General features: G+C 49.6%; 1 protein-coding gene across 1 annotated transcript in view; it reads left to right on the forward strand.

Annotated features, from left to right (window-relative positions):
* Positions 1-243: 243 nt before the first annotated feature.
* NTF3 (neurotrophin 3) overlaps positions 244-26,348 on the forward strand; it is a 77,667-nt gene continuing 51,562 nt past the window's right edge. Inside the window, exon 1 of the mRNA XM_027541084.1 lies at positions 244-488. Coding sequence (XP_027396885.1) covers positions 471-488 — 18 coding nt within the window. The 5' untranslated portion in view covers positions 244-470. The remainder of the gene's footprint in view (positions 489-26,348) is intronic.

A 26,348-nucleotide genomic window follows, 5' to 3' on the forward strand; every position in this document is an offset into this window, starting at 1 on the left:
GGGAGATCGAGGGGGCAAACCTAAGCATACATTCCTTGAAAGTTGGGGGTATTTTTCTTTAAGAGCGGCTATGGGAAATGACCCAGTCCTCTCACTGGCCCCGGACCCCAGCTGGAGGGGCGCTGGGGCGCAGGCGTGCGCGGCGGGCGGCGCGCGGGGGCGGGCGGCGCGGCGCCGAAGGGGTTAAGGCGCTGAGCGCGGAGCCATCTGGCCGGGTTGGCTGGTTATAACCGCGCAGATTATGTTCGCGGGACTCAGAGTTGAAGGCTCCTCTCCCTACCGAGCAGCTCCGCGCGCGGCCCCCGAGTGAGCCCGGCGCAACTACTTTCTTCCCTCGCCTTTCTTTCTCCTGGTCTTTTTGTCCCCTGCTGGGGGGTGGCGGCAGCGGAGTGGGGGAGACTTTGGATGACCGAGCTCGCGTCCACCTTTCTCTTCATGTCGACGTCCCTGGAAACAGTCACACGGATGCCATGGTTACTTCTGCCACGGTAAGGGGAGGCGGGCGCGCTGGGTGGGCAGGTTCAGGGGCCCCGGGGCCCGGTAGGGGGATGGACTGGGGGACCCGCGCGGGGCCCCGGCTCCGCACCCCGCCCCCACCCCATTGCGCTGCGCTCCCGCACTTTCCCTCGCTCTGGTCTTCCCGAAGTTTACGCCGGGATCTGCCCAGGCCATGGCGAGATCACAGCTACCCTTGCGCGCACACACACATACACACACTCAAACACACACACACATACACACTCACACACACTCACTCTTCCCCACCTCCTCTCTCCCGTCCCTCGGCTGCAGCCGGAGAAACCGCCCAATATCTGGGAAAGTGATCAGGTTTAAGGGACCAGGATTGGAAATGGGGGGCGGAGGCGAGGGGAAAGGGAGACGACGGAAGGGCAAGGAAGGGCTTCGGCAGAACCGCCAGCCCCTCATCATCACACCCGTCTGTTCGCGCAGAGGAGCTCCCCGCGCACCCCGTAACAAAGGGGGTGGCAGGCGGATCCAGGGAGGCTAGGGAGCAGCCGCCGCTCCCCGCACGCGCCCCCGGCGCCGGGTTTGCCGCGGCGCAGGGCTCTCGACTCTCCTCCCTCTCTGGGCCCCGGCGGGGCTGGGGGAGGGGATGTGGAGCTCCGGACCTGGAGAGACGCTTCTCAGTTTGGGGAGTTGAGACTCCTCGAGACGCGGCTACCTGCCGGAGTCCCCCTACCTCCGCTCAGAGCTTCCTGGGAAACAAGCCTGCACCCCGGGGCTCGTGCAGGCCGGTAGCCACCCCACCCTGGGTCTCTGCGCCGCCGATGTCGGAGTTGCGCGCGCGGCCCGCGCCTCTGGGTCCCCGCCGGGGAGCGGAGGGCTTGGGGGGCCTGGCGATCCTTGGGGAGTCCGTCCGGTTCCTCCCGGCCAGCTCTAGGAATCGGAGGTGCGGGGAGGCTGGGGGGCCCGGGGCGCGACGCATCTAGGTCGGACTTCAGAACTCCCCCACCCCCACCCCTACCAAGGACCGAAGCGCTCCGTGGCCCCAGAGCTCCAAGTCACACTCCGAAGGAAATTTGGGAGGTTTGGGAGTTGAAGGTTCGGGAAAGGAGGGGCTGGGTGGGGGAGGGGACAGTCCTGGTGGCTTTCGGGCGCGAGTGGGTGCGCGGAGGAGACCCTGCTTCTTTGGGGGAGTTGGGCGGCTGCGTTCCTCAAAGGCACGGAGACCCGTGCGCCGAACTGGGTGGGGGCTGTTGACTAGTTAGGATCCCTCTCGCAGGATCCCTGGCATGGAGCTTCCAGGTGCAGGAAACTCCGAACTAGGCCTCCTGGTCTCGACCTCTGGCGGCAGGTTCAGAGGTCTGAGTGCAGGCAGCTGCCGGGAGGCATCCGGAGCGCAGAGCTCCGAGCTGGAGAGCTGGCGACTGCGCGCCTTGGACTTGTTTATGTGCGCGAAGAGCAGGGGGCGGGGGCTCGGGGGTGGGGTGGGGTGGGGTGGGGGCGGGCTAAAAGGGGGTGGGTGTCACCCCAGGACTCAGCCGCTTACCGACTGTGCTGGGAGACCTGCTTTTTACTAAAAAGATACCCCCTTCCACCCTGCAGAACCTAGAGCCTATCTCAACCCTCCGTTCCAAACGTCAGGATGCAGAAAGTTGTAACGCGAGGGAACTTTGCCGTTGGTTCCGTTTTCCCAGCGCTCAGAAATTCACCGATGTCCTCAGCCTGCCCACACTTAACCCCCCTCCCCCCCACCCCCTTACACAAAGAAGGTGGAGGGGTAGGATTCAGGGGAGAAAATCCAACAGCTTCTGAGTTGGCCTTTAACGCTCAGGATTGAGTATGGCGTTAGAAGAGGGGGAGATGGTAAGAAAGGGGACTCTGAATAGTGTTGGGGGACAGAAGGAAGTCTGCGGGGCTGCAGTAGGAGCGCGCACGGGTTTGTGCAGCTGTGGACTGTTTTGTAGCTGGAAGTGGAGGGTTTGGCTCTGGGCTAACAGGATCTGGGTCCTATGGAGGGCCATCGGGGAACCCTGGGCGCTGTTTGGTCAGGGAAGGAGGTTGTTTGGAAAATCAGAGTGCTGGCGCTCCCTTCACTCAGTGTGCAGGTGGAGATATTTGTTTCTGAGGGTCTCTTTCACGGGCACACGGCTGCCAAGCAGCAGGTGAGAGCATGTGAGCACATAGGTGTACTAATGAGAAATCTGTGCCCGCTAAGAGTGTCAGAGCAGAAAGAGAGGTACGGTGTGTTACAGCAGATGGCTTGTGCGTGCCTGCGCAGACACACGGAGTGGGTGTGGTATGGGAGGGCGGCCGGGGTTGGGGGGAGATGCGACGTGTGTGGAAGGTTGGGCTAGGCGCTTTCCGATTACCAAAGGGATGGGGAGTGGGGTATTATCTGCGAAGATCAGAGAATGAACTTGGTGAATGAGTCCTGGGGAATTTGGCTGGAATGGCACTGGGGTCTGTGGGGAACAGGAAAGTGTGGGCTCAAACACTTATTCTAGAGAGATGGGGCATCTGCAGAAAAAATGCCTGGAGTGGTTTTCGCTTTCTCCTCGTCTGCATCCCTCACCCCAGACTGGAGGGGACTGGAGAAGGCTTAGGGTGAGGGATGCACATTTAAAGGGAAAAGTCTTCTGTGTGTTGGCACAAGGTGGGGACGTGCGTGCAAGATTGGAGTGAGCAGAGAAATGTGCTTTGCATGCCTAGTGGTGGGGATGCATGTTGTATGATGGTTATAATGGGTTTTTCAATTTAATAAAGGAATTCACCATCACCAATTATTATTGATCATCAATTAAAATGTATGAAATGTCCGCTGGAGGCTCAGCCCATTCCTGGGCTCTGGGGCATGGCATGGTGCCCCAGAGCCATGAAAAATTCTTCCCAGGGCTCAGCCAACTCCTGAAGTTTTGCCAGGAGGAACCAGGAGAGCTCGGTGCTAGAGGTTTCTTCAAGAACTGTAATTCAGTTTCGAGCGATGTTTATGGATCTCGGAGGTCTGAGAAGGGAAGCTGACTTGAAATATAATCTGTGGTTTTGTAGAAAGATAGGGATGATGGATAGTTTTGTGTGTTGAGAAGGCAGCTGAGGGCTGTTACCGTTTCTTGCAGGGAGTGTGGGCTGGGAATGGGAGAGGGCAGCAAGCTCTGTCAGAATGCAGGTCCTAATACACCTGAGGGTGGAGTCTCTGAGAGCACAGCAAGGATGAGGCTTCCTGTGTATGGCTGCATAAGGGTGAGGCAGTGATCAGGAGGAAGATGCAAGGAAGATGCAGCTTGGGAGTGTTAGTCTCGTCTGACTTCTGAGCTGAGTGGAAAGCTGACGGTGCACACACACTGCAGGGCTGGAGTGAAGAACCTGGGAGGAGCCTAGCCTGGAGGACCAGAAGTGTGTATGTTCTGGCTCTGCTGAGGGTGGTGGGATGTATGTTTTTGCAGGAATTCTTTGGGTCCGAGGAAGGATGCAAATCATCTCAGACGTTCAGATGTGTATCGTGTGGATCAAAGTTTGAAAGGTACAGTTAAAAGAAGGGTTTGGAAGCATTTGGGGAGGGCAGGGAGTGTGATGTTGGTTGGGTTCATACCAGCAGGAGCTGGGGAGGTAACTGGGATGGAGCAGGGTGAGGGGTGTGCTCTGGCTGCACACCTGCTGACCTAGAACCTCCTTTTTAAAGTCTGTTGCTGAAAGGGCATAAACAAACCTCTTGTATTAGACTCAAGACATTTTTGAATTCCTGAAATGACAGGTGTGCCATTTTGAGGTTCTACCTTATCTGTAGAGGAAATTACTCTTTGGAAGAGGATTGATACAGAGTCTGAGCCTTGGGCAAAGGCTCTCACAGCGGTGAGAGGATGGTGTGGTGGAGATGGAAGGCTTCCCATTGGGAATTCCTCGGTTCCAATCCAGTTCTGCCACTTTGGAGCAGGGTGATTTCAGGAAAGTTCTCTAATCTCTCTGATCCTTTCTTATTTCTCTTTGTGTAAAATGATATTGTCTGCTATGACTCAATGAGAGGAAAGTTCACTCTGCTCCCACCCCCCGCCCCCCGCTACCGCCGCCCGCCACGTCAAACCTTGGTGTGTTTAGCGGTACAGAGCCTTACTTGGAAATGACACTGATTTGAATACAGGCGCGAGCATGGATGTGAACCATTGCAAAGACGGGTCCTGAACCTCTTTCTCTTTACAGTACATGTTATGTCCACTGAGTGTCTGCTGTTCATCCACTATGCAAACAGAACTTTCTGTGGCCGCCTCAGTTTATTCATCTGTAAAATGGAGATAGCCAAGCCTAGAAGATTATTGATGGTGAGCTGTATTCCTAAAAGGTCTTTGGAGGATTCAGAAGAAAGGTGGTCCACAAATCAACGTTAGTAATGATCTGAGACAGACGTTTTCCTTTGCTGCGGACCATGACGCCAAAAGAAATGTGATTTTGAGAACAGAGAAAGTAGTCGTTGTTTTTTAGCGTGTTAGAATTAAAGAGGAGCAAAGTCCAGGCGTCCTGGGTTGCCGTGAAGGGCGGTTTTTCTCTGGGCTGTGGATCCTGGGGGGCATGGGCTGTGGATCTGCAATACGGCAGACACCCAGTTCAGCAAGTTGGCGTGGCCCACTTTCCCCAGAGACAAAAATGGAGACCAGAGAAAGAGGGGCCAGAAAACCCACTCAAGCCTCCGAGTCCTCCCAGAAGTCAGCACACGCTGTCAACTGCTGGCGCAGAGTCAGGCTCCCATCCTTGAGTTCAGTGGCCATAAATAGTCAGGAGCTAAGCTATTTCCATGAGGCACTAAACCAATTCCGTTGCTTTTCTTGGCGAGATTGGGCCAATTAAGTTGATTGGAAGAGGTCACTGCTGATGGTGCTCACATTCCCCAGGCGGGACAGGCCAGCAGAGTTTAATTACATAACATTTCCCATCTCCGCAGCTCCCCGCCCCAATGGATCAGATGTGCAGGCCTCCCCCTCGGCCCCTCCATCCAGGAGAGCTAATGGAGCGGGCGGTTTCTGCTCCAGGCTTCTCCAGACCCTTCCCAGAGCAGTTACAGCACTCCCTCCCTAACTGTGAGGAATGTAAATCCACGTGTTGGCTGGAATGAGCCCACCACCCTGCTTCCCAACCTTCCCCAGCTGCTGTTTTACTCTTTAATGAGGCAGGCAGTTTCTGGCAGTGGGGACATTGAGCTAGTGATCGTTGCTAGGGTTTTTGATTTAGCTTTCTTTAAAATTGGGTCTGTTGGAGAAGGATCAGATCGACTGGAGACCAGCCTAAGACCCAGGGGCGCTGATGATAAGGGCTGTGGATGTACTTTGTGCGTGGATAGGCATGAGCAAAAAGAGAGGAGGATAGGGCTGTGCATGGGGTGGGGGTATGGGGGCATAGGAGGGGCCCTGGGTGGGCAGGAGGCATTCCTAGAGCTTGTGATGTGGGTGGCAGGCGTGTGGGTGCCTGGCTCAGATTGAATGGGCATCGTATTGTGTCTTGCAGAAGAGCCAGCTTGTGGAAGAAGCTGGGAGCAGCTTTATTTTTTTTTTTTCCAGATCATTTGTATCTGGGGATGGAGGATGTGTGAGCTTTTAGGAAGTATGAGGTCGGTACAGATGGAGCCTCATTCTTGCCTGAACAGATTTCTATTAAGATCGAGGCTGGACAAAGGAAATCTTCCAGAAGACTCGCTTTAGAACCTATGAAAGCATACGTAGATGGACCAAGATCTTAAAAGTCTTTTCTTGTTGTTGCTGATAGTTTTCCATACATCAGCCTTTCCTTCTACCTAAAAACACCAAGGGACTAAGTGTGCACCCACTCCTGGGTGGTGAAAACGCATGGGCTGTTTTGTGTCCACATCTGTGTCATGGTCCTTTTCAAGCAGTCTTAACTGGAAACCCCCAAAGGCTGTCTGTCTCGGGTATCCTCCCAGGACTGACCTCTGGCTGGCTGTATGGTTTCCCTGAAGAAGGATCTTGAAGTGAAATTTGGTGTGGTCTGTTGTGATGGCTCGCTTTTCAGCAGCATCTCCAGAAAAGGTGTCTGTTGAATCCCAGACCTCCTGCGGGTTTGTTTGGTCGGGGATTTTTGTAAGGATTGAGGTTCTTGCTTATCCAAGACCATACTGATCTCAAAAGACTCCCAGGCCAAGGTCATCTTAAGCAGCCCAGGGTAGCAGAAAGCCTGCTGACTTGGAGGTAGGGGACCAGCTTGCTGCCAGTCACTAGTCAGCTGTTGCTTTGTGACCCAGGCCTGGATGTACCCATCTGTCAATGGAGAGCTTGAACTAGAGGATCGCAAAGTCCATCCCAGCTGCACCATTGGAGGATTTTACAGTAGCTTCAAGCTCTTCCTTCATCGGCACTACTGTGCTTTGGTTGGAGTGCATCTTGGCGAATCCTCAATGAGCTCCCATTTTTTTTTTTAATCTTTGGGAAATGGCTGAGTCAAAGGCAGAAAAGCTTGCGGAGAATTTGTCATAGCATCTTGTTTTGGCCAAGAACGTTCTTGAAGTTGGCTCTGCATGCACAGTGTGTACAGAGCTGGAAGGGGTGGGGTTTAGCTTTCTGGTAGACCGGATGCTACTTGTCCAGCATCCATGTGAATGCCTGTTAGAATCAGTGATTCTGCCTATGAGAAGTACCCACTTTGAAAATGATTGATGAAGGCGATAGTTAATGTTTAAGTACTTGCTGGACACCAGGCATCACTGCAAATATCGCATGGTGTTATCTCAGAGCCCAAAATAATCTCTTTTGCAGCTAGGGAGACTGAGGTTATGTGAGGTTAAGGGGTCTGCTTAAGATCTCCATGTGCTGACTTTGTAGCCTGAAACCAGTGGCCATTTCAAGTCCGTCACCTGCCACTCAGATTCTGTTTCTGCATTCCATGATGTCATCCAGGTGGGGGTTGCTTGATATCCCCTGCAAAGCCTGTCACCCCACAGGGTAGCCTGATCCACAGGAAGGTTCATTTTCACCTGCAAGACAAATGTTGAGGCTTTCTGGCGACCTGCTGGAAAGCGTGTTGGGTCTGTCTGAGCTCCTTTCGCCCTCTCCCTGCACTTTCCATCCTGCTGAGAAGGGAATCTGCCCTTCCAGAATGGGGGTATTGATTTAAGCCACAATTGCCTCCTTGCAAACTCTATAAGATTGGAGTCAGACATCTGGTTTTGATCTACTCTCCCATGAGAGGTGGTGGGTCCCAGCGTCCTTGAGACCTGTGATGAGGGTTACACAAAGTCAGAGTGAAAGAGGATAAAGAACAACATGAGGGCTCTTCAGAATTTGGAGACCCCGCAGTCCCTGAAGGGCTGGGGAATTCCCTCCATGTATACTGGGACCAAACATAGATTTCTTGCTGAGAGGTTGAAGGCAGAAGTTGCTGCCAAAGACTGGGGTCCCCAGGCTCTGCTTGATGCAAAGCAGAGCAGTTGTAGGGTCCCCCATCCCTGGCACTTGCTTGCTGCATACCCTTCTCTGGGCAGTCACAAAAGTAGGGGAGCCAAAGAGGTTCTCAGGGTGCATATGGCCATCCCTGGAGGGTGTGACTTCAGGCTCTTGTCTTTTCTCCCTCCACTGACTTTCCCATCACGATTACCATACACACGTTTTCAAAGTGATGAATGAGAATGACTTTGTTCTGTTGCTGAAAGGTGTTTACAATGTGCTTGTAAATATACAGCATTCACCTAATGCCTGTGCAATTGTGGGTGCTCAAAAGATTGGTGTTCGCTTTGTTTAAAACGATGTTCCATGTGTAGGGGGATGCTTTCTTCTTTGTAATAGCCCTATTATTATCATTTTTATGACAGAGAGCTGGGTCTTGCGCCCCCTCCCCCGCTCTGTGTTCTCTCTGTTTTTAGGTCTGAACCCCTGGCATTTAAAAATATCCTCCCCCTCTGGCTCCAGATCGTCCCTTAGGGAATAAAGTTCAAGTTCTTAGTCTGGGATTATTTCCATTCTGTGTCTAGTGGACCTCCTCCTGATGGGGCTCATCCATCCCGTGCTTTCACTGGGTCCAGGAGGGAAAATACAGCTCTGGGAACCACTTGTTTCCCAACACGTGTGTCCCAGGATAGGAAGGACCCCAGCCCTCCTGATACCCACCTTGTTCCTCCTTGAACAGCTCATCTCATCTCTTATTGCATGCAGCTCCATCACATCTGACTCTCACATCTGACTCTCTGTGACTGCATGGACTGTAGCCCATCAGGCTCCTCTGTCTGTGGGATTTCCCAGGCTAGAATACTCAAGTAGAGTGCCATTTCCTCCTCCAGGGCATCTCTCCTTGAGAAGGGCTCAAACTAGCCGTGCAACCTTGAGCAAACCATCCTCCCTCCATGGGCCTCTGTTTCCTCTTGCAGAAAAAGAAGGAGTTGGATTCACTGGAAGGTCAAAAGGCCCCTGCTAATCGTGACAGTTCACACGTTCCATGACTCTGCTGCTCCCCAAGCCTCCCCGTGGCCTCTGCCTCGGGATTTCTGGGTATCCCTGGTGCTCTTGGAGGACTTATGTGCAGAGATGCGGAGGGGGTGGAGGAGGAAATGAAGTTATGTGACGCCAGATAAGTTTTTGAACATATGGAGGAGAGCATGTTTATAAAGTGCTGAAGAGCAAGCTTGCCAGATTTGTGGCAGGTCTTGGATTGGAAGTTGGAAGCATCAGGAGAGGTTTATGTGGGATAAAATGGGCAGCTGATTTAGGTGAGCAAAATCAGAAAGATCCTGAACCATGAGCAGGGACCCCAGACTCTGCCTCTGACAGTTTGGGGAGTCTCTGGTCTACATCAGGTCCCACTTTCCTCCTGTGCTCCGTGGAGACTGAAGGGCCCGGAGGCTTCGATGATCCTCTAAACCTTTCCTGGCACATCACTAATGGTGGGAACTGAGGTTTACTAGAAAGGCCTGGATGGATGGATTAATGAGTATGGCTTCAGTGTAGAATGAAACGTCCTCAGATCACAAGAGGATACGGGTGGCAGAAATATACCTCTGTTCTTGAATTTGCGATGGCTGTGGAGGGTAATTCTGTGTGTGTGTTGGACTTAAAAGGCTCTCCCTTCCCCACCAGGGATATTGAAAGCATTCTTCAACCTTTCATTTTTTGAACAACTAACACTTTCATTCTGGGGCTTCCCTGGTGGCTCAGACCATGTAAAGAATCTGCCAGCAATGCAGGAGACCTGGGTTCAATCCCTGGGTTGGGAAGATCCCCTGGAGAAGGGAATGGTAACCCTCTCCAGTATTCTTGCTTGGAGAATACTATGGAGCCTGGTGGGCTACAGTCCATGGGGTTGCGAAGAGTCAGACATGACTGAAATACTAACACTAACACTTTTCACATCTTTGATTCACCATTCCTTTCTCCTGGCATCCTTCCTACACCCCTGTCTTCTCGCTAGAAGATGAACGCTGCAAAGTAAGGGATCTGATCTTTTCATCTCTGTGTCCCCAACCCCTTGACATGTGTTGGGTGAGTGAATGCACAACAGGTCATCAGGGAGTCCAGCAGTGAGAGGCCAGGCTCTGAGAGGTGACGTGCCTTTCCATGGGTCCAGAGTCATGTCCTGTGTCCCATTTTGGCCTGTCCCGAGGCTGAGATAGGGAAGCTTACTCCCTACTCACCAGGAAGGGCTGTTCTTGCTCTCTTTAGAGACCCCCTCCTGCCCTCCCCTGTCTTAGTCTGCCAAGTCCTTCTGCAAATATGGGTTTTCATGACAGAAGAATTGGGTGTCACTGCACATGAGTTAAGGGGCTTCCCAGGTGGCTCAGCCATAAAGAACCCGCCTGCCAATGCAGGAGACTCAGGTTCAATTCTTGCGTTGAGAAGATCCCCTGGAGAAGGAAATGGCAACCCACTCCAGTATTCTTTCCTAGAGAATGCCATGGACAGAGGAGCCTGGTGGGCTACAATCCCTGGGATCACAAAGAGTAGGAATTCGCGACTAAACAACAACAACGTCTCTAGACTTAATGAAAACACGTTCAAAGATTATGCATGGCAGAAGCCAATGCAGCCAATCCGTGTGCTCAATGCTGGAGAAGCTGCAGAGATGCAACACTGCAGCTCTGAGCTCCAGGGTCTGGGAGCTGCTGAGGGCAATGGACCACATGCCATATACTAAACATATTTTGGCTCATATCACTGGGCTCCAGGGAGGGGCGGGCTGAGCATGGACATTCAAACGCAGGGCTCCTGGCTGGAGTGTTGTTTGTTGATGCGGGTAATGATAGGGAATCCTCTTGAGCAGCAGCAGGCTGGAGGATCCATGAGGGTCTTCTCTTCTGTTGTAGGACAGTGGTCTTCTCCTCCCTGAATTCCCTGGGCCAGGCCAAGCCTCAGGTGAGGGATGCTTAGAGCCAGTTGTGATGGGCTCTTGGTTCTTCCCGGGGAGAGCTTGCGGAAGGTACATGTTGTACAGGCGTTGGGTCTGGGCGGATGTATAGGTGTGCGTGCTCACGAGTGTGCTTTCCAGCAGTCACCCTGCTCTTGGCTCTTGTTGGCTCAGGCAGGGGAACTGCGTCCGCCTGAAGCTCTTCAGAGCCTCTTCTCAAGGCTGCACTGTGTCCTGTCTGTGACCACTGTTGACACAGGGACAGACTGCCACCTACTGTCCACTCCTGTCCTCTAGGAGTCCCTCCTGCTCAATGAGCTCCTCGGCACTTTTTTTTTTTTTTCTTCACATCCTGTTTTTAATCGGTCCAGATACCAGCAGAAAGAGAACAGACATCAGGTCCTTATTAAGTGACTTCTTTTGGAATTTAGAAGGGGGGGGGTTAAAAAACATAACACATCTGTTGGATATTTTTCTTATCTGCTTAACAAAAATGTAATTTGAAGGGGGCCTCCTGCCTCTCCTTAATGACCCTGTTGGGTACCTGGGTGCCCTGTAGATTCCCAAGAGGAGGAAGGCTAGGTAGTGCCTTCAAGAGCCTTGCAGTCTAGCTGGGAGTCAGAACAGACCTTCGAAGAAACGGGCCACAGGGTGGGGCAAGCTGTGTTGGTACTTGGCACATGAGTGGCCAGGACCTCGGAGGCTTTGGGGGTTTGGGGGAATGAGGAGTCCTTGTAGGCAGGGTGATGGGGGGAAAACAAGTGTAGACAGCTTGAGCAGGTCTGCTTTTAGCAAGCCCAGGGTTTGGTGAGTGACTCCTGAGATTGCTGCCAATAGGCTCTGAGCCAGGATCCGGGATCTGGCAGCTCCCTGTGACTCGGGTTGTCAGTTTTGATGACACGCGGCATCGAATCCCACGTTTACACGCAGTGGGAGATGGCGCCTCGTCTCCACCTTGTCAAGGACCAGTAGAGCCAGAGTGCCTCTTGCATCCGCTGCAGGGAGGACCTGTCAAGGTGTGGTCCTGTCCTGACAGCCCCACACACGGCGAGAGGGGAAGAACTGCCCCAGAGTCACCATGGGTGCTGTACAGTACAAGGAGGTGGTCAGCTTTCAGGAGGCTTCTGCCTGCTGCTTCTCTCCTGGACCATCCTTCCAAAAACACATCTGCATAGTGCTTGAGTCAAGGAGTTTTTCCAAAAGAAACTACATTAGTTTTCTCGTGTAGGTCATAGCTCAGATCTAAGATTCTTTCACGTTAGAATTCATTTTACCATTGCCTTTATGGAGTTGTTTTTAAAGTATCTAAGACTTTTTTTTCCCCTTCTTTTTTCTTTCTATTTTCAATTTTATTTATTTACACATTCTATCACATAAAAGGATACAGAAATCCATTAGTTTCTAGCCAAATAAAAATTACAGTTTTTCAGATTTTAAAAGGTCACCCATTTGTATAGTAGAGAAGGCAATGGCAACCCACTCCAGTACTCTTGCCTGGAAAATCCCATGGATGGAGGAGCCTGGTAGGCTGAAGTCCATGGGGTTGCTAAGAGTCAGACACTACTGAGAGACTTCACTTTCACTTTTCACTTTCATGCATTGGAGAAGGAAATGGCAACCCACTCCGGTGTTCTTGCCTGGAGAATCCCAGGGGTGGAAGAGCCTGGCGGGCTGCTGTCTATGGGGTTGCACAGAGTTGGACATGGCTGATGTGACTTAGCAGCAGCAGCAGCATTTGTATGGATTTATAGAGAAACAATAATTGTGACTTTCTTTGAATTACTCAGCTGACAATTTACATAGTCATATCACATTTTAGCAAATAGAAAATATTCAGACTTGGTAGTAATTTAAAAATTTTCTAACAAGATTAACTATTTTTCTGCTCAATAAAATACCAAGTAATATGTCTAGTTGGGGACAGTCCAGTGAAAAAAACCGTGGCGCAATATAAAGTATCTAAGGCTTTTGATGGCTGTAGATTAAAATGGGGGAAAAGTTGCTTTTCGTAACTCACTCTCCCATTTTTTCTTTTTCTCTTTCTTTCTTAGCATGCCAGTGATCATCCAGGAAACCTTGAGTGTATTTATTCCATGTTCTTGTCTCCCGGTGTGTGTGAGAGAGAGAACAGAGAGAAAGATATTTTAGATTGTGGTCTAATAGCAAGTCTAGGAAATCAAGTTGGATTGGGGTTGAGTTACTGGTAGGGAGACCTCAGCTTGTCACTCTAATCCTCTGGCGTTTCCCGCTAACGTTTTGGCTCTCTATGAATCGGGACTCTCTCTTCCCAGCCCCCCAGCAGTGTTTACATCTGCTTTTGGGACTGCTGTATTACGTTACCGTCTGTCTACAGAAAGTCTGAGTTCTTGGGGGACCTCTCGACAGAGGCACAGTCAAGGATGGAGCCTTAGCGTGGGTCTGAGTTTTGACTGCGAAGGGAAAAAGGGGGGCTTTAGCAGTTGGAGAAGAATTCCCATTGTTTATCATGTGTTTTCTGTGGCACAGCGGTGTCTATGACTCTTACTTGAAGAGAGAGAGTGAGCAGAGACTGAGATAGAAGTTGAAAGGGAGATTCTTCCAAGAGCAGCCAATAGGGAGGCTGAGGCTTGCTCGGGCCCAGCCATGAGCGTGGGAGGTTTTCTGATGGTCTGTGGTGTGATTTGTAGTCGTGAGTAAAAGGAGGAGGAGACGGGGGAGGGGAGAGTTTCAGGTGAGGAGGCAGGTGAAAAGAGGCCCCAGGTGAGGGAAAAAAGTGAAAGTGAGGGTGCTCAGTCGTGTCCAACTCTTTGCAACCCCATGGACTGTAGCCCGCCAGGCTCCTCAGTCCATGGGATTCTCCAGGCAAGAATACTGGAATGGATTGCCATTCCCTTCTCTAGGGGATCTTCCCATCCCAGGGATCGAGCCTGGGTCTCCTGCATTGCAAGTGGATTCTTTACCATCTGAGCCACAGGTGAGGGAAACCAGGGACTAAAAAAGCCGAAAGCAGTCAAGGTCCTAGGGCACACCAGAGCAGCATGGGGTGATGTGTCAAGGGAGGGAGCGGGTAGGATGGAGTGCCAGCACTGAGCTTCCTCCCGACCCCAAGGGCGATGGAGCCAGTGGAGGTGGCCCAAGGGATGGTAGAGTTAGCCTTTTGTTTTTAAAAAAGATCGCTCTGGTGCAATATGGGAGATGGCTCTTCATAAAGGGTTGTTCAGTGGAAGAAGACTGTTGGTTAGATTGATGGAAGCAGGAATGAATGAGTGAATAAAGGAATGAAAGGCAGAGGGAGCATCAAGCCAGACTTGACTACTGGTCACTCTGACCACTTCTGGCTCCTGGGGAGATGAAGGGCTGGGAGGAGAGGGGACAGGTCATGGATCAGCGTGGCTCTGACTCTGGGGAAATGAGGACCAGTATGGTAACAATGCTGAGAGGTCAGTGGGCCATGGGAGGTTCTCCCGACCTTTTTGGTTTTCTTACATTTCTGAACTAATTGATTTCATTCCAGATCAGGAAAGAAAGTGGCTTTTTGAGTGGTACCCCAGAAAATCTGAAACTGTAATAGTGACTTTCTCTGGAGGGGATTGCTGGCCCTGCAGACCTTTTCATAGGTTTGGAGGAGCAGGTGGACATATGGTGCAGTTTCTGGGATGTCTAAGGAGTCCTAGATTCTGGACATCAGATCCATCTATTGATGTTTCCTATGGATTAGTGTGTGTGTGTGTGTATGTGTTTGTGTATTTCAAGCTCCTAAATACCCAATTCCACAAAGCCTCTTTTGCTTACAGTGGATCCATATAGAGAATCACTTGCAATCATGTTGGTTACCACAGAGAAGGAAAGTATTTATGACAGTGGCCTAGACAGACACTCGCATGCCATCCAGTGACTTGGCCTGCAATTATTCAGGAATGCCCCTTGGTGAAGGTGAGAGAACCAAAGAGACTCTCCTGTGTTACCTTGAAGACTCTCCCTTGTGCTTACTGTCCTATTCTTACCTCACACTTTGCTGTTTTATAACTTTGGCCAACTCAAGTTGAATGTCTAGGAACAGGACAGAGGCATCTGTATTTTTAAAAGCTGATCAAGAGAACCAACTCATTGGAAAAGACCCTCATGCTGGGAAGGATTGAAGGCAGGAGGAGAAGGGGACAACACGGGGTGAGATGGTTGGATGGCATCACCAACTTGATGGACATGAGTTTGAGCAAGCTCCAGGAGTTGGTGATGGGCAGGAAAGCCTGGTGTGGTGTAGTCTATGGGGTTGCAAAGAGTTGGACATGACTGAGTGAACTGAACTGAACTGGAAGGTTTCAATGTGCAGCCAAGGTTGAGAACCACTAGCTCAGAGTAGGACTCCCTCTGCCCCTCTGAAGCTTCACTGTGGCATCTGTCCCATTCATTGAGGTCCCCATGAATCCATTATAAGTAGAAAATATAGTAGTGTGAAAATGCACTGAATAATACACCTCAACTATCAAACATGACAACTTAGCCCCGTCTACCTGAAGTGTGCTCAAAACACTTCCATCAGCTTGTATGCATGTGTGTGTGTTCATTCGCTCAGTCATGTCCAACTGTTTATGACCCCATGGACTGTAGGCATCTCTGTCCATGGGATTTTCCAGGCAAGAATACTGGAGTGGGTTGCCATGCCCTTCTCCAGGGGATCTTCCTGACCCACGGATCGAACCTGGGTCTTCTGTCTTGCAGGCAGATTCTTTACCCTGAGCCACCAGGGAAACCCCATTGAATACTGCACTGCAAGTGAAAAGTTGGATAGATGGCTGGGTAGAGAATGGCTGAAAGTATATCGTGATCGAGGGGTAGCATGAGAGAGGATCTATGCATACTGCCAACCTGGGAAAAAGAGATCAAAATTCAAAAGTACGGTTTCTACTGAATGCACATCACTTTCACGTCCTCTTAAAGTCCAAAAATTCTAAGTCGAACTGCCCTAAGTCAGCAGTTTGTTGTCTCATTGAGCGATGTTCAGCTCATTTAAGTTGAGCTCTCCTGCTCCCTGCTCATCCGACATCCGCCTCAGAAAGTGGAGCTCAGAAGGGCAGATCGCAGGGGCCCAGCCAATTCCAAAGTGACCCCAATCCTATCTTCTGAAGGAGATGTTGGGGGTGAGGCTGGGGAGCAGAGAGAGAGAGAAGAGACTGGCATTCCTAGCACCTAAGAGTTGTGCAGGTACCTTGGTGCTCACCGTCTGGTTAATCCCCCCGGCTGCCCCTCAGAGGCAGCTCTCACCCCACACTGGAGGGCGCGTGGTGTCCACAGTGCTTTCAGAGCGCAGAATGGTTTGTGGTCACTGAATGGTCAGATTTCCTGCCCTGCTTCTCCCTGGGAACTTGCACACCAGTCAGAAGCCCCACTCTTGGTATAATTACGGAGCAGGGCTGGTGATTCCGGCATCAGTGGCTCAGCGAGAAAGTTAGCACCTCTCTCCCCTCTCGGGTCTGTGGGATCCACCCACATGCCAGGCTTAGGATGCTGGTGCTCCCAAGAGGTCCACCCTTAGGACTGGCTTTAACCCACGGGCCTCCTGGTCAGAAGGCAATAGTTGTCTTGCCATTTTCCCATGAGGAAAGATGTGCGGAGGGCAAGGGAGTGGAGGGTCCGAGAAGGAAGCTAAAATTCAAGGTCTGAAATGCCAAATGGGGTTACAGTTCCAAAGACATGTTCCTGAGTTGTAAGGTGCACCCTGTGGAGTGGTAGCCATCCTGACCTTTCTAGTTTGCAAGAAGCGCTACCTGTGTCTGCTGGCAGGCAAGGTGGGGCTGGATGTCCAGTGCCCACGGCTAAGTGCATGCTTCTCTAAGCCTCTGGCTTTGGAATTCTCCAGTCCAGACTGTTAAGCTCTGGGTTGTAAAATCACTGTGGATGGTGACTGCAGCCATGAAATTTGAAAGCTATGACAAACCTAGACAGAACATTGAAAAGCAATGGCATCACTTTGCCAACAAGGGTCCGTCTAGTCAAAGCTTTGGTTTTTCCAGTAGTCATGTACAGATTTGAGAGTTGGACCATAAAGAAGGCTGAGTGCTGAAGGACTGATGCTTTTGAACTGTGCTGGAGAAGACTGTTGAGAATCTCTCGGACAGCAAGGAGGTCAAACCAGTCAGTCCTATAGGACATCCGTCCTAAATATTCATTGGAAGGACTGATGCTCAAGCTGAAGCTGCAATACATTGACCACCTGATGCAAAGAGCCGACTCATTGGGAAAGACCCTGATGCTGGGAAAGACTGAAGGTGGAAGAAGAGGGCGGAAGAGGGTGAGACAGTTGGATGGCATCACTGATTCAGTGGACATGAAGTTGGGCAAACTCCAGGAGATAGTGGAGGACAGAGGAGCCTGGCGTGCTGCAGTCCATGGGGTCACAAAGAGCGGGACACAACTTAGCAACTGAACAACAACAACAGATTGCTGAGTGAGCCTGAGTGTAGTCGGGACCTTTGATGGAGTGAGCTGCACCAACCAGATGTTGGGCCTGGGGAGGTGGTTCCTGGGGGGATGCTAGATGGCGGTGGTGGGGTCGAGATCTGCAGCAGAGGGTGAAGAAGGTGTAGGCAGGTGAGGGATCACGTTCTACATGAGGCACTGCTAGGGAATTGCCCATCAGAGACAGAGACAAGCCCTGCAAAAAAAAAAAAAAAACAATGGAAGCAGAAACCCACAGGGCTCTCTGTGTCTATCCTGCGGGTGGAACTGAAGTCATTCTTGGCAATGGGTAGCTTCCACTGCCACCGCCGCCCCCAACCCCAACACACACACCCCACCCCGCATCACACAACCATCACCTTCGGCAATGGTTTCTGTTTTTAAATCCAGGGACAGTAATGTTTCAAAGAGGAGGCAAGATATGAGCTGAAACATTTATATCTGGGTTCTTTTTAAGAACTTGTATTGAAATACAGTTGATTTCTAATGCTGTTAGTTTCAGGTGTACAGCAAAGGGATTCAGATGTACATATGGTACCTTGTTGTTGTAGTCGATAAGTTGTGTCCGACTCTGCGACCCTATGAACTACAGTTCGCCAGGCTCCTCTGTCCATGGAATTCTCCAGGTAAGAATACTGGAGTGGGTTGTCATTTCCTTCTTCAGGGAATCTCCCCAACCCAGGGATCGAACCCATGTCTCCTGCATTGGCAGGCAGATTCATTCTTTACCACTGAGCCACCTGGGAAGCCCCAGAGATCATGACGAAGGAATGCAGACTTCAGGACAGTGAACTATATGGAGAACTGATACTTAAGCAAGAGAATCCAGGTTCTAGTCACCAATAGTCACAATCTCTTGGAGCCTTGGTATCCTCTTTTGTAAACTAGGATTATAAACCCCAGGGATTTAGCATATTAGGGTAAAGTTTCAGATGAGATAATGCATAGGAAAGTGCTTTGCAAGCTGTAAATTCCTTTACAAATACATGTTGTGGTTGAAACTGGTGTATTCTGATGTTAATAACATATTGTTCTTTTTGGTAGGCAGCTTTCCTCCAAGTCAGCCTGGGAAAATATTTCTTAAAAGAGATGCTGCAGCACTGAAAGTTGGGGAGAGAGCCTTCAGGGGGCACCATAAGAAATGGGAAGAAACATTACCACTGTGTCTTGGAAGCATCAATGTTATTCCTTGACAATTTTCTGATGATGTCATTTGGGGTGTAAGTTCAGTGAAAGTGGACATGTTAGACACTCAGTTGTGTCTGACTCTGAGATCCCACCAGGCTCCTCTGGACATGGAATCTCCAGAATACTAGAGTGGGTTTCGATTCCATTCTCCAGGGGATCTTCCCGACCCAGGGATTGAACCCAGGTCTCCTGCCTTGCGGGCAAATCCTTTATCATCTGAGCCACCAGGGAAGCCTGTAATCTCAGCGCGCTGACATTCGGAAGGGACGGATGGAACTTCCCATTGGACGCGGACAAGCATGTGGCAGTCGAGATGTGGTCCAGGAAACTTGAGTTCGTGTCAGTGTGGGTTCTTCTTCCCTTCTGCAAGGCCATTCCCTGAGTCTGTCCCCAGCTGCTGCTTCTTGTCATCCTCTCTCTGCACTGTTACCTCTGCATTCTTGAGACAACTTCCATTCCAGCAGCATCATGGGTCTGGTCTCAAAGTTCATAGATGACTTACCCTGCCTTTTTGTTGATTATTTCATCATTATGAAAACCCCCTCGAGACATCCCTGTTCTCGCATTGTGGAGGCACTGCCTTGTATCTGTGAGATTATGAAATATTCAAGGTCCTTTTGTCTTTGCTCTTTTAGCTGCCTCCAGGGGGCTGAGTTTTTCCGGTGGTAGAGTTTGCTGTTTCTTTTCATGGTGCTGGCTTTCCTCGGAGAGTGATTGGTTACTCTTATCGCCGGGCTATCTTATATGGTAGGTTCTTCTACATTCATTGCATGTGGATTCAGTGCTTGGCATCAGCTTCTAGATTCTCTGTGGCTTTCTGAACGTGTGCCTTCTTTTAGAGATTCCTTAACAGTTCCTGGTCAATGAAAATTTCCCTTCTTGTTTCCAAGCCTAGACAGTTATAAATGTATTTTTAATGTGTTTTCTGTTATTGTATGGACTTGATACAGTAACACCTGGACCACACCTCAACTGCCCCATGCTTGTCCACTTCCAACAGGCAGTTCCATCCACCCCTCCCGAATGGCAGAATGCTGAGATTACAGGCTCAGATGATAAAGAATCTGCCCGCAAGACAGGAGGATTGCAGTGGGTATGCAATCTGCCATCTTGAAATAGGAATCCCTTCAAAGTTCTTAAGAATCTTAAGTGGAATGTTTAAGCCAAGGTGGAGATAACAGTGATAAAACTTCTATTGCTTCACACAGAGCATATTGTAGATAGACAAAGCTGTTGTGTTAGCTGTGCGTTATTATAATGAAAATAGAACATCAGCTGGAACTTTCCTGGTGGTCCAGTGGCTAAGAATCCCACCTTCCAATGCAGGGGATGTGGGTGTGATCACATGGGTTTGATCCCTGATTGGGGAACTAAGATCCCACATGCTGCAGGGCAACTGAGTCAGTGTGCCCCAATCAGAGAGAAGCACGTAAACTGCAACTAAGACCCAATACAGCCAAAAATAAATAAATGAATAAATTTTAAAAAAATAGAGCATCAGCCTGGTTTTAAAACCCATCTCCAATTCTTAGCTATGAGTTCTTGACAATATTGCTAATGTTGCCAGTTTCCGTAAGTGTAAAAGGATATTACTTTCTTGAAAAGACTAAATAAGTTCTAGCAGGTAGACTCAGGAAGTCTGGAACATAGTCAGGGTTCAATACATGCTGCTGCTGCTGCTGCTGCTACATCGCTTCAGTCGTGTCCGACTCTGTGCGACCCCATAGACGGCAGCCCACCAGGCTCCCCTGTCCCTGGGATTTTCCAGGCAAGAACACTGGAGTGGGTTGCCATTTCCTTCTCCAGTGCATGAAAATGAAAAGTGAAAGTGAAGTCACTCAGTCGTGTCCGACTCAGCGACCCCATGGACTGCAGCCTACAAGGCTCCTCTGTCCATGGGATTTTCCAGGCAAGAGTACTGGAGCAATACATGCTAGCTATTTTTATCATGATGTTATTAATTAACCCAAAGGGGGAAATAACCAAATACATTGCTATCTTAGGGAATCCATGAGCAGGAAACTACACACCTTTCTGCAAGAAACACAATTTCACTGGTGAAATTCTTCTCTTATTTTCCTTTCATCTAATTGTTAGATTCATTTTTGAGTTAACTTTACATATTTAACTCCTTTTCATGAACAACTCTGATTTTTAAGAATATTTTCTTTATTATCACACAAAATGAAAGTTGGAAATTCCAAAACAGTGTAGAAACTGGGTTGCCTCTTACTCTTGTCTTTGTCTCCTACATTATCTGGGATTTTTGTGGATGAACAATTTTGTGGCTCATAGAAATCCACACTACCCAACAGGTGTAGGATTGAATAAGGTTTGCGGGAGACTCTCTGTCCCCCATCAAGTACAGTCCATGATACACTTGACCCCATGACCCACTCTCCCTTCCCCCCATGTTAGGCTTGAGTATCCTGCCTCCATTCGTGTTATTCTCAAAGCTCAGGACTTCTCTCCTGACTCTGTCTGCCTAGTTGACCGTTACCACTGCTCACTCAGGAAACCTTCCTGAAGGCCAGAAACACACCTCTAGTACATCATTTGCTACATTATTGATGCTCTTGGGTCTGTCTCCCCCATGAGTCTGTCCGCCCTTTGTAGGTTGCTGCTGCCACTGCTAAGTCGCTTCAGTCGTGTCCGACTCTGTGCGACCCCATAGACGGCAGCCCATCAGGCTCCCCGGTCCCTGGGATTCTCCAGGCAAGAACACTAGAGTGGGTTGCCATTTCCTTCTCCAATGCATGAAAGTGAAAAGTGAAAGAGAAGTCGCTTAGTCGTGTCCGACTCTTAGCGACCCCATGGACTGCAGCCTACCAGGCTCCTCCGTTCATGGAATTTGCCAGGCAAGAGTACTGGAGTGGGGTGCCCTTGCCTTCTTCGCTTTGTAGGTTAGGGCCTTATTATAATTATGTGTGTGTGCTTGCTAAATCACTTCAGTCATGTCTGACCCTTTGTGACACTATGGACTGTAGCCTGCCAAGCTCGTCTGTCCATGGGATTCTCCAGGAGTGGGTTGCCATGCCCTCCTCCAGGGAAATTTCCTGACCCAGGGAATGAACACACATCTCTTATATCTCCTACATTGGCAGGCAGGTTCTTTACCACTGAAACCACCTGGGAAGCCCATTATAATTATATCCGCCAGCAATTAATACAGCTCATAATAAATGTTGGTTACACTGAACTGAACTACAGCATCACAAGGGGATCCCAGAAATTGGCAAGACTTCTCCAGCACTGATGAATCTGTCTTGGTTGAGTGTATGTTTGTGGTTGTCTTAAAAGCTCTCTTTTTTCCACGGGAAATTTAAACTAGATAACTTAGAAAAAGCAACTGCTTCATTCCTGGCCAGGGCTAAATAAAGTCTTGGCTCTGCTGGCAGGTGATTCCTACGTTAGTGTCCAAAAAAGAGTCTTCTATCCAGAAATATTTATTAACCTCCTGCTATGTGCTGGGACACGGTTCTAGGTACAGGAGACAGAGCATAGAGTGAGAAAAGCCAATCTTCTGTTCTCAAAGAGCTTAGATTCCAGTGCAGACAATCTTTGAACGCAGAAATGAATAAGCAGATAGATGAAAAGGAAGGAAGGAAGGAAGGAGGAAAGAAAGAAAGGGAGAAAGAAAGAATTTCCCTATGGGGATTAGCATCAGGATGGATAATAAAGCCAAGTGACGTGATACACAGTGGGAGAGGGCATTTTATTTTATTTTACTTTCCAGGCTGTGAGCCATGCTTCTTGACCAGGAATTGAACCTATGCCCTTTGCGGTGGAAGCATGGAGTCCTAACCACTGGACCACTAGAGAATTCGCAGAATATATTTTAGATCTCTATGTTTGAGACACAGCAGCAGGCTCGAGCAGCTGGGACAGATTGTGAGAGAGGCCGGCTGGATCCTGTAGGGTTTCATGGGCCAGTACCGAGTTTATTTGCGTCACGAGCGGAGGTGTGTAGTTAGAAACCACACCCCCTCCAAATATGGTGGGAAGCCAGAGTCTTTTGCAAAAATGTTGGGAAGTCACTGGAGGCTTTGGAGCAGGAAATAACATCATCTGCTTAATATTTGTAGACAGTCGCTTGACCTGCTTTGTGGGGGACAGGCCTCAGAGGCAGTGCGACAGTGGGCGAGTGAGGATGGTGGCCTGACTTGGGTGGTCTCGAGAGGCATGTTCAGGAACCAGAAGACTTGGGATCTGATTTGGAAGTAAGACTGGAAGGACCCGATGGCCCAGTGAGAGAGGAGAATATGAGAGAAAGAAACTTGTCGATGGAAGAAGGAACAAGTCCAAGTTTGGGCGTGGAGATGCACCACCACGCACCACCGACTGTGGTGGTTCCTAAAATCCCCAGATAAGCAGACTTTCCAGCCTGAGCGTTGTATGTGTGTTATGGCAAGGTGCATGAGAGAGAGAGAAATGGAACATTCACTATGCTTCGTTTATTTAATCTGGAAGACAAACTCTGCTGGGTGATCTGTTGGGCATAAACTCTGGTGCGGAGAAGCCCACTCATCCAGCCACTAGCTCCTGAGTGCCTGGTGTGGTGAGATGTTGTGTCCTTGCTGGTGGGAAGTAACAAAAAATGCCTGGTTCCTCACCTCCGTGAACTCACAGTGTAGCTGGGGAAGTGTGAGACATCCTTGGATAAACATACCTCATGCTAGAAACGATTAAGGTCATGGGACTGTTACCCATGGAAAGCAGTTGGAGTTCCGAAGAGACTGCTGGTGGGTGATGAGGAGACCCCTGGATCAGGCAAGAGAACTAGGGGGGTAGCTCTGGATGGGGTTTCCCAGGTGGCTCAGTGGTGAAGAATCTGCCTGCCGATGCAGGAGATGCCAGATATGCAGGTTCGATCCCTGGGTTGGGAAGATCCTCTGGAGTAGGACATGGTAACCCACTCCGGTATTCTTGCCTGGAAAATCCTATGGACAGAAGAGCCTAGAGGGCTACAGTCCATGGGGTCGCAAAGAGTTGGACATGACTGAGCACGCACACGTGCTGGATGGTGCAGATGGAGGCATAGAGGTGGGAGAGGCATGGAGTGTTTGGGGCTTGACTGATGCTTGGAAGGTAGGCTATCTATGCAGTACTGAAGCTGCATCTCAGAGCAGCATCCTCATTCCCTTCCCCCACTGCCCACGGCATCGTGGTTTGGGGAAAAGGCCCTGTTATGTCCCCACGTGACTCCTCTTCCCCTTTGACGTTTTTGGTTTGCATTATTTCCCCCTTGGAGTGTTCTTTGAACTTTCTGGAAGCCCCTCTTGGGGGTCTCCACATCTGTTCCTGGTTTAACCCTTTGCTCCATCTCCTGGGTTCTGCTTTGGAGGTTGTAGCATTTGAGATGCTGCCTTTCAGAAGTGTTTCTGTGAATTTGCATCAGGTACCTGTTTCAGTGTTTTGTTGCTTTCCCATTACTGGGGAAAAGAAGGACTCCTTTGGGTGTAGGAGCGGAGCTTAGGAGGAAAAACAAATACTCCCAACTCCTGAACTTACAGGACTGCCAAACCTGGCTTTACACAGACAAGGAAAAGCCTCTCAAGTGATCTTCTCTGGTGTCAAGTGCAGACAAACCCTTGAGCCCCTCTGCGGGGTGCCTTGAATAAACCACTGGTTTGTGGAACCCCGGGATAGTCTGTCTGATTAAAGCCCTGAAACCCATTACTTAAAACATGCTTGCATATGCGTTGGTGGGTATGTGCTCATACAAACTCACAAGTCTATCTCTTCATGCCCTTTTCTAGCCTCCGATGACCTCTCCTCTCCAGGGGGCTGGAGCCCAGGGCTTATAAAGTGTGATTGCTGGAAAGCTATTCTTTTTGCCTGCCAAGATGTCATCTCTTTCCATCTTCCCTTGGGGGATCATTGGCCCTTGGACTGTGGTTGGGGCATGGATCAGACATGCCCTTGACTGGTAGGGTTTTATCCCAGAAGCCTGTGTGGGAGGTTGTGCTGTAGTCTGTAACCTGGCTTTGGGAGAACCGTATTTTATTTGAGTCTTTAATTATCCCACAGCTCCCAAATGGCTCTGGGAATTGTGGGCTTAGAGGAGCAGCCAAGCACCTTTCAAAGACAATTTGCTATGGCAGTACTTTGGCCACCTGATGCAAAGAGCTGACTCATTGGAAAAGACCCTGATGCTGGAGAAGACTGAAGACAAAAGTAGAAGAGGGCATCAGAGGATGAAATGGTTAGATAGCATCACTGACTCCATGGACATGAATTTGAGCAAACTCCTGGAGATAGTGGAGGACAGAAGAGCCTGGCCTGCTGCAGTCTGTGGGGTCACAAAGAGTCAGACATGACTTAGCTACTGAACCACAGCAACAACAATCCTTAGGAGATATGAGAGCAGGGGAAACTGCCCAGTTCTTGTGTCTTTCTTAAACTCCATCCTAAAGTAAGAGAAAAATCAAAGAGCAGATGTTAACCTTATCAAAAGAAATGAGCAGGGATTCTTCTGATTTCTAAATGAGGCTGGATGCACCAGAAGATAAGGAAAATTTTTGCTCTTTGTTTTTAGCCACGAGGAAACCCAAGACCACAGTGTTGTTGGTTTGATTTTCCCTCATCACATGGAGTTGAACTCTCTTCAACTCTGCAATTTCTGAATGGTCGCAACCCCTTCTCATAATATCCTTGTGTCGTCACTCAGAGTATGAGAGTAACCCTGACTCTTTTAATCTCAAAAGAATGCTGACTGTTAATATTTACTGAAGTGGGAACCATGCTCAGTACTATACGTGTAATCTCAGGACATCTCCCAACTATTTGAGGAAATAGCTATTTTATTCCCATTTTGCAGACAAGGCAACTGAGGCTTGGATGAGTTTTTCTACATTGCTTCTAAGATCAATTGAGAAAGTGTATATTTCAGGTGTTTTTCTATTGTATGTTCTTATTCTCCTGCTTATAAGCAAATTATGTTGGCGGGGGGCTGGAAGGCTTTTTTGTATCCTGGCTGTGTTGCTATAACTCTGGCACCTGAGATGCCCTGTGGCACGTGGTACTTGCCCAAGTTAATATCTGGAGAATGACCACGTAAGTTGTGTAAGGTTGAAGGGTTAAGGAAGTGTGGTGGCCGAGCTTGGAATCACTCTTTGCTGATTACAGAGTCTGTGTCCCTCACCACTGCCCCACACTGCCCTCTTGTTTATTTATAAATGATTCCCCTTCTCCCACTCTATGCCTCTTTTCAGTGCTTCTCACCCTTCTTGCTGGAATTGAAGGGCACGGTTGTCATTTACGACACACACTCTGCCTGGTATCCTCCCACGCCTCCCCCAAACATGGTGCTACCTCATCCCCTCTTAGTTCAGCAGACTTAGTTCACTTATCTGGTCATTTTGTCTAACCCGAAATGAAAAAATGTTTGCCTCCTTAATCCAAGAGTTTGGGCTTTTCCTAGGTTAAGATCAGCGCCAAAGAAGCACCATGTGACTGGCTGGGGTTACCCAAAGGCTCCCCTTTCCTGCATCTGGTCACTGGGAAATGGAAAAGATGACTGCTGAAACTTTGGGGGTCCTTCCAGAAGTAGTTATAACATACAGCATGGCTGTACAATCATGAAATAAATAGCTGTTCTAAGTGTGTCCATCATGGAGAATTAGCAAAATACCAGAATCAATAGAAGACAGTTACCAGAAATCCCATCAGTATTTTAGAGAATAGCCCCTGATGTTCTTTCTCTCTTTGTGTGTGTTTGCACATGTACATGTGTGTGCTTCCGTTTTTATTTATTTATTTCGTCTGTGCTGGGTCTTTGTTGCGGTGCATGGACTCTCTAGTTGTGTCACGGGCGCTCAATAGTTGCAGCATGTGGGCTTGGTTGCCCCGTGGCATGGCATCTTAGTTCCCCGACCAGGGATCGAACCTGCATACCCTGGATTGCAAGGCAGATTCTTATCCACTGGACCACCAGG

Source organism: Bos indicus x Bos taurus, chromosome 5 (assembly GCF_003369695.1).
Source record: "Bos indicus x Bos taurus breed Angus x Brahman F1 hybrid chromosome 5, Bos_hybrid_MaternalHap_v2.0, whole genome shotgun sequence".
In the NCBI taxonomy this organism is placed as follows: Eukaryota; Metazoa; Chordata; class Mammalia; order Artiodactyla; family Bovidae; genus Bos; species Bos indicus x Bos taurus.